At 35.8% G+C, this 9,119-nt stretch overlaps 1 protein-coding gene across 2 annotated transcripts in view; it reads right to left on the bottom strand.

Moving 5' to 3' along the window:
• Nucleotides 1-3,754: 3,754 nt before the first annotated feature.
• The window catches only part of LOC580381 (GnRH-like tetrapeptide), a 39,842-nt gene continuing 34,477 nt past the window's right edge, over nucleotides 3,755-9,119 (bottom strand). The window contains exon 2 of one of the 2 annotated variants that reach the window (XM_030999865.1): nucleotides 3,755-7,594. In XM_030999865.1, the coding sequence (XP_030855725.1) occupies nucleotides 6,741-7,594 (854 nt within the window). In that variant the 3' untranslated portion in view covers nucleotides 3,755-6,740. The remainder of the gene's footprint in view (nucleotides 7,595-9,119) is intronic. The other variant, NM_001123521.1, reaches the window with a different exon arrangement.

The following is a 9,119-nucleotide window of genomic DNA, read 5'->3' as shown; positions in this document are numbered from 1 at the left end:
TTTCTGTATTTGATGTGATTTTTTCCTTGGTCGTAAGCATAAATGGCGTCTTCAGTGATCTCACCTAAAACCCATATCGGCTCTTTATATAGTATAATTTTACATTTTTTTAATTTTAAATTTGTTAAACTCGGATGTTTCTGCCGTTTCTGCTTCATTTAAAAATGTCTTTCCGCTATTCTGTCTATAAATCAACGCGCCATCCAACTTGCAAAGTTTGACAATTGAAGTTCGTGAAGTATGCCCTCTTCGTCGAGAGATATACAGTATTGATATATTGAATATGTGGGGGGGGGGGGGGGGGGGGCTTATTTGGCCACTGTCTCCGATGGTAAAATGTATCAAAAACAAAAAAAAGGAGAGTGCGTCTGGCTGTTCTCTCTTACTACAGCGATATTTGACAAAACATAAAATCATTATCACTATTTCCCCCCTTCAACAGTGAGTTTGGAACTTTCAGATAAGACCAGCTCACGGTTAGCGCATTTCTGCAATGACCCCGAATATCCACAGATCTTCAAAACATGAAGAGGTCCTACTTTGTACATTTTGAAAAAGTCACTCCTACAGCGATTGAGGTGCTATTTAGTCATGAAACTTGTTTCTTCATCTTAAATTGTAATGATTAAGAAACAAGATTGATGACTAAATCTAAAGCAAATGACTGATTTGTTCACCCCTATCCATAAAAAAAAAATCACAATTAAATTGCATGCCCTCATTATTTGTTGACGACTTTTCCTTTGTATGTTGATTGTATCTTAATTTGCAACATTTGTTCGTTTTTGAGATTTTATATTAATTTTAACTTATTTGTACTTTTAGTGTTGTGGAATATGAATGAAGTTATAAATACATATAACCGGTTATCGAGTATCAGGAGCAAAAACACGACATTCTCTCTTACTTCTCCGTTCTTTACTTCGCATCAGGTCTCTTTTCCTTGTTTCTTTTCTCTTTTTCTGACTTATTTCCTTCTATCCTCACCTCTACTATTCTTCTACTTCGATCACCTCTGTCTCCTTTTGTTCTTTCTTGGTATTTTCAAATGTTGTGCATGGCTCACATCATTTAATATGTTTAATGTTATTAATAATGATGTGTGCAATTTTTCCTCCGAGTTCTGCATGGATATTCGTCTATATTGATCCCGTTTTTTTTTATTATTACTGCATTTGTTGTTTATATACTCATTTCATGGCTTGTACCAAACATAATCCCAAGTTAACTTTCCATTAAATTTGGACGAATAAAGTAGAATTGATTGAATGGAATTGAATTGAAAGGTGGTTATATGCTCTCTAACAGAGTCTTTTTTAGGAGCGTGTGGATACGCGGTTCAACTTGGGCACGATATGGCGAATAATGCTTTTACACAAAACAAAAGAATATCATTTTTAAAGTTGAGGGGGCATTTCTCATATTTTAAAAGGGACACTCACCATGTTGATACCAACTTCAGTTGGCCAAACTCTCGAGAGTATGGCTCTACTCTCTGACCTACATAGCGCCCTCTACAGCTCCAAACAGTATAACAATGATTCATTTTAATTTTTAGTTGTTCTTTCCCTTATTCTGTTCGTTAACGGTGTGAGCCATTTACATTTTTTCGCGAAAAGGTTGATTTTTGATAAAGCAAATAAACTATTTTCAAAATCCTACAGTGTGACATGAAGCTCATTTGTGGCATGGAGCTTTGGTCCGCATGAGCTCATCAGAAAAATTCCAGATACACTATAAAAAAAAAACCTCAAAGCAGGATCAAAACATCATAGATCTTCCTCCACTCTGACAAATTGTAAAATATGATATTTCATGTCTTGTGGAGATTTATTACCTGTTTAGCCAACATGGCTCCAGGCTCACACTTTAAATGGATGTGAAGGGGAAAACCCCGTTTCAGTCTCAGAAGTAAGAGGATACGACCCCTGGTTTGTCACGGTGATCAGCATTTTATCATCATCTGGACCACTGTAGATCTAATTTATGTTTCCAAAAGGTTATTTGAACCCCCAGTTTAAACCTAATTTTTTAAGTGAGTGAAAGAAAGTAAGATAAACAAGAATAAAGAAAAACATAAATAAGGAATGAAAATCAAAGATAATTTGAAAGAACATCAAATTCACGAATATGTCCTCCGATATTGTCCTACTGTACAAAAAGTCCGTTAAAATTGTCCTTTTAACATGTCTACTTGTCAATATTCTGTGTGTTTGTTTACCTCCCACCTGTTTAATATAATATCTTCTTTAAAAAAGAGATTGAGCTCTGATCATGCAATAAGATGTGAAAGAAACTGGAAGCATGTTGGAAAGGTAAATAGCTAGAAATTAATGTATACTGTTAGGTTTAGAATCTTCAAATTGATAAGATACTGACTTCATCTTGATTTATTATGACTTCCTGTAATCTGACATAAAAAGAACTGACAAAATATCACAAAATTTAGATTACCTTTACCACAAATCGACTCTTTCTTCAAATAAAAATTGGCACAGCAGCTTAGTATTTTGTTAGTATCATGCCATCCATCAACCGAAATGAGTTTTTTTTTCTTCTTCTTCAGGAGTAGCACTACCTAAACTAAAACTGGCTTTAAGATTTGAAATGTGATGCTCTTATTTATCTGACATTTCTTAATCTACTGAATGATTATCCTCCAGCAAACCAACCGCGGTAGCGAATTGAAATGACAAAAGTCTGAAAAAGTTTTGATATTAATCTAATGTACATTTTAACGATTAAGCCGCCAAAAAAAATTGAACCTGAATCCCAAGCCATTTCAAAGACCCATTTTTCTTCTTCTAACAAGAGGAGAATTAGTATGTTGATTGACAATATAAGATTGATGTTGTAATCTAATTCACTTTCTAGCATAGCCGCAGTGTGTCATTTGTTATGACGAAGTATCCTCTAGCATCCAGCTTTTTCCTGATTCCTTTCAAGTCATCAAGTTTTCTTGCGCTTTTTTTTTTGCGCCAGTTAAAAGACTCCCCCAAAAATGTATTAAACCACTGAATACACGATAAATTTGTACGGTTTACATTTTTTAATATCTTTATTTAAACAGGAATGGAGTGGGGAGAGGCGATCAATTTAAGAAAGTTTTCGATTGATTTATTCTATTCTCGAAATTCAATCGGAACATTTGAATGAGAATACTTTGAGTTCTGAAATAAATTGTCCAAGACTAAGGATTCCTGAATTCTGTGTATTAATCAATTCTATTTATTTCTATATATTTCTATGAATATGATATTACGGTGCTTTGTATGCCTAATATTCGTAATCTGCGCTGAAAGTCAAATTATATAAATTGTCCTTTGCTTTAATTATCTTAATGTTGAAATAATAAGTGAATTGCCTGATTTTTTCATCTCTCCCTCTCTCTCTCTCTCTCCCGCTCAAACTCTCTATCTCGTGAACACAAGTTTCATCTCGCGGTGTTTATCTCACCTTTTGAGAAGATATGTATATTGTATTTTTTTCTTTTATCGCTCTTCCCTTCACATCACCTCTCTCTCTCTCTCTCTCTCTCTCTCTCTGGCTATCTCTCTTTCTCTCTCTCTCTCTCTCTCTCTCTCTCTCCCTATCTCTCTTTCTCTCTCTCTCTCTCTCTCTCTCTTGCTCTCTCTATCTATCTCACTCCCCTCTCTGTAACTGTTCATTTTCCTCTGATAAATACAATCAATTGTGTATATATCTTTTTAGGACATCCAATATGTGAGAGAGACAAACGTTACATTACACTGTCTCGCAGAATCCAAAATGATACTTTTATTTAGTGAATGATTGATTGAATGGACACCATAGATACAAGGGCCAATTTACACACTTTTCATACACTGCCGATAATATTATGTTTGGTCATGTTGTTTATTGATATCATCATAGAGAAAACACTCTTCTTTTAAAATGGAAGATTGATCACTTTGTAGTACATGATACCACAATATGACACATTAAAATCCCATCCCGCATCAGAAAACAAGTTAATTGTCATTCGGCCCCAGAAAAAGAGCACTCTAGCAAAAAGTGAATTTGTGGTCCATTAGATAACATTGATTCAAGTTGAAAGATATCTTACTCTTCAAAGGTTTCACTTAGCATCAGGAGACTAACGACGGTCTCAATTCATTATTTTGTGCAACAGACTTTTGCACGAACAAAATCGTTCCTACTCAAATGACAATTAAGAATAAAGGAATGTCACATTCATTCAATTTCTAATTGTTTGTTCTTTTATTGGATTTACTTTCCTTTTTTGCCTTTATTACTAAACAACACGTTATGATACGCCATTGCTGATGTTCTTGATAGAGGTTAGAGTTTAAATATGACACAATCGCAATTTTAACTCATGACGTAATTAATTGCTATTTAGTATATTTTATCATTCAACTATCTCAACTTTTACAGTAGGCCTATATGAAATGAATATTATAAGTCAAAATATTTAAATGAAGAAGTTGATTGATTTAGGAAATATATATTAATTCTGATCAATCGCTTTCAAGTGCTATCGACTGCCTAGAAGTCTTTTTCTTTTAATTTCATCGTGATATGTAATGATTTTAGGCATTTTAAAGCTGACTAGAAGATATTGAGTTCAAACACAGAAAGAACAAAAATCTTCAAACGCACTTTCGTTTCATTCATTGGCAACATTACCCACACGCTGTTTTGGTTGACAATAAAACACTTATTTCTTGGATCAAAGTGTATGTTGTCGTAGTCTGATACTGTCTTCACGAAATGATTTCAACATAAATAAAGGCCATCTGATCTGATGAATTATTTCGACTCGGGGTATTATTATAACATTTAAATGCGCGTGACATAGTTAGAACCACGTGCAAGATATAGTTTTACCATCTTTTTTCTTAAATGCATTATGAGGACTGATCAAAAACAAAATATTTCGTCAGATGTTTTTTATATTTCATGCAAAGAACAGAATTGAATAGAATGATAAATTGTTAACTTGCAAGTTTGAAGGATACATTTTGATGATATGTCATCTTCAGTTTACTTTTCATGCTACTACCAAAATCCTCTTGATTTGGAATATGGCGCGTTTTCTCCACGAGTAGATTCATTATTATTGTTACGTAATCATTATGACGTACAGAGTTTTCAACCCTTATCACACAAAAGTACCCGAAGAATACCACACGAAGCGCCATTTGGTTTGTATTATTACATACGCTAATCAAGTTTGTGAAGGTCAATAGTACATGCGGCAGTAATTAAAAGCTCTGTTTACATTGTTGATTTTGCATCACCTTGTATACCATAGCACTCTCATAATGGTGCATCAAAGACCAACGAAATAACCCACGCAGTCATACGTCATTCAACGGGCATAAACTTAACAAGTTATGCAAGAGGAAAATGTATGAACATTAACGCAGAGATTGTGATCTAACTCTGATCACCCCGTCAAAAATGATTCTCGGTTATTCTTTTATTCATTTATTTAGTGAGGCTACCTAAACTGCTCCGTTGGTCGGACCTTTGGTTTAAATAGTCTTTGGACTTTTAATTTGACGTGTGGAAAGCTAACTTTTAAGTGATGTTATCAAAGATGCTGTACTAACGAAATTATCACGTATTTTTTACTGTTGATCCATGAATGATTTATACGCTTTGTCCATTGCCAGAAATAGGTCATTATTAACATGATTAAGACCCTCTTCACTATACATTAAATCAAATGGATGGGATGAGGAACAGAGACAAGATAGAAATGAAATTAAGAATATCATAATCACGGCAAGGTTGACAAAGAATAACATTCTTTTAATCGACAGAAAATGGAACAATTAGACTGATAGGACGGATTCTAGTTCTTATAGGGCAGAAATGTTTTTTGTTTGTTTAATCATCTCCGATTATTCATGAAGAATACACACGAGAATCTTTCGACAATGTTCGAAAGACAAAAACGATATAAAGTCTTAAAAGTATCTTTACACTATTTATGATGATAACTAACACAACATATAAACAATGCTTTCTATTTATATTTACAATTGGATATCTGTACCACGATATGAAGAAAAAGAAACAGGAATGGGGAGCTTCTCCCTCCATTACCGTACCAGAACCTTATATTTTCGATTAAAACAACAATTTCATCTCACGACCCCTTTTCAATTGTAGCAGGAAAATGGATTCTTTCTCTCCTTTAGGCTTATTTCAACCAATTATACGGAAATACAAAATCGATCCCAGCATAGGGCAAAACGTCTCCGCAAAACTATAATAAAATAGAAATAACAAAAAATATAGAATTAAATAATATTCCAAACATCGCGATCTTCTATTAGAAAATGGCCATGTAATTGAATACTTTTCGATACACAATTTTCAATTCTCTCCCATTACTCGAGGAAGGATGACGAACCCTATCTCTTTCTGTACCATTAATGTCTTCACCCGAAGGATTGGATATTTAACCTATACTCTAACTACAGGGAACGAGAACCAAGCACAAACGTTGATGTGTACAAATATAACTTTTTCATCTTTTTGTTTCTCTCTAAAATCGTTTAATAGCACAGCATCTGCAGAAAAGGCTTTATGATGATAAACGATTTTTACATTTTTTTTTTAACAGCTAGCCTGTAATTGATTCTGTCTAAAGTGTAATTTTTTTTCTCATGATATCTTTTTCGAAAATATTCTGTTAAAAGAACGACAATGAAGCAAAAGCGGGTTCCTTGTGATCGGTGATGTTACCACCCGTTGTTTGGGTTTCTATCTCCAAGTAAAGCCGATAAATCTAAAGCAAGAACATCTTCTTGGTCAACATTGCCTAGTAACAAGTCCCTTGGGTCTTCAAACTCTGGCCTCGTGTCAACCATGATGTCATCCAGGAGATCCTCTAGAGCTAATTCTCCTTCATCTGCGACTATATTATCGTTCGTGTCATATAACTGGGATAGCCTAAAGAAGTCCATGGTGTCGTCTTCAGGGGCGAATCGCTTGTTGATGTTCGATTCTTGTTCGAGTGCTTCCCCACCGACGAACTGCCGCTTTCCACCAGGAAATTGCCGTTTCCCTCCAGGGTATTGCCTCTTCCCTCCGGGATACTGTCGTTTACCACCGGGCCATTGGCGTTTACCGCCAGGGTATTGTCGGATTTCCATGGGCAGGAGATCTTGATCGTCTTCCGACCGTTTGCCACCAGGGTATTGCCTCTTAACTTCGGGCCATTGGCGCTTACCACCTGGATATTGACGCTTTCCACCGGGATATTGACGCTTACCACCGGGCCATTGACGCTTTCCACCGGGCCATTGACGCTTTCCACCGGGCCATTGACGTAGCTCAGGCGATGGTATAAGTTCACCTCCGACGAACTGCCTTTTGCCAGCCGGAAACTGACGCTTGCCGCCGGGGTATTGACGTTTCCCTCCTGGATACTGACGCTTGCCTCCTGGATACTGTCTTTTACCACCTGGGTACTGGCGTTTCTCTGAATCAGGGGACAACATGCCAAGTTCTTCTTCCTCCTCTTCCTCCGCTACATCGCCCCAATATTGATTCCTCAAAGGGATTTCCTTTCCTTGCACCCAGTCAGCTATCTCTGCATATTGGACAAACAAAATATATGAGTTTAAAATAAGATATTAATTGATCAAGCATTCGTCGGCTACCCGAAAGAAGTTCGTTGACAATGCGTACCTTTAACGAACTTCTTGCGGAAAGCCAACGAACGTAGCGTCATCGTAGTTAATACTAATTTGATACAAGGAGACACAAGACGTTCTACAAATGTTTCAACGCTACTGGGACGTTTTGCGAACACAACAAGGACGTTGTGTATATGTTTAGTCTACCTACAAGTTGATTCCAGGAATTACATAACATTATATTCGTCCAAGAACCATGGCGAGACCAATTTCGAAATGTTCATGATAAAAGCATCCTCTAATTTTAAGAATGATTTAAATCTCATTATCATCATTTCGATATTCACCAATGTTGGAAAGCCGAAACGTCCCCTTTAAGGTACAAATCCTAGGTCTCGTCACACAGCAATAATCATACTTATGTTTAGTTAAGTTCCTAGTGACGGTGCTTCATTGACAATGAATGAATATACGCTCACCAGCTCGATAATTATTGTTTGAGATGATGAAAATCACGGACGAAACCATTTTCACACCTAATTTACTTTAATCAAATGTGTCACTTTTGAAATGTATGTAATTGCACCAATCAACTCCTAAATCGAGGGTACACACGACTGCCGGCAATAATGAGGGAGACCTTGAGATTGTATCGTGACATTTCTATTGATGAACTTGCAATTATGTATCGGCGAGGTTGACAGGAGGAATGCCAGAGAAAGCACTATTTATTGAAACCGTTTGCTGGCCAAAATGAGATTTCACGATGTGAAAATGAAAAATAGACGATGCAAATTCCAACATTCACGAATTCATGAAATCATGAAAATGTCGAAGCGAATGCTTTGGTCTCGACATGTATATAAAGCTGTTTGAAAATTCAAATGATTGTACATAGTCAAACGCGCTATTTGGGCGTATTCCTTATCGAAAACAATTCTTGTAGAACCATGCAATTTGACATGTAAATGTTACGCCCTCGAGCTGTCCCCCGATATATACACCCGTTTTGGTAATTTTAAAGTACATTGTTTAATCATGTATGGATCAGTATAGCAAATGAGATAGAATGTGACAATTTTTATTTTTCATGTTTACCATTCCACTAAACATTGTTTCTTTTTCGATTGACAATGTTCTTCTAACAGTTCAAGTATAATGATATACGTTTAAAAGAAAGAAACACCAATGGTTGTGACGAATTTGTAGAGGATCATTCATTTTCATTACACTATGACATCCTTTGCACTATTGATTTATATGTAGTGGTGGAGAATGTCAAAGTTGAGTCTCAAAGTGTTTTAGATTTATCTAAATTGTTTTTGAAGTCATGAGCCTGGTGCTAAAATATACATGTTAACTAAACTCAATGCAAGCTCCTTGAACAATAGCTTGCTATAGAGGAAAACCAGACATAGCAACAACATAAGCATCCAAAGAGATGTAATTGCGCATGCTACACTGTTGCCTATATACAGT

This window comes from Strongylocentrotus purpuratus, unplaced genomic scaffold (assembly GCF_000002235.5).
Source record: "Strongylocentrotus purpuratus isolate Spur 01 unplaced genomic scaffold, Spur_5.0 spur5_scaffold_6, whole genome shotgun sequence".
NCBI classification, from domain to species: Eukaryota; Metazoa; Echinodermata; class Echinoidea; order Camarodonta; family Strongylocentrotidae; genus Strongylocentrotus; species Strongylocentrotus purpuratus.
This window is presented reverse-complemented; position numbering and strand designations above follow the sequence as displayed.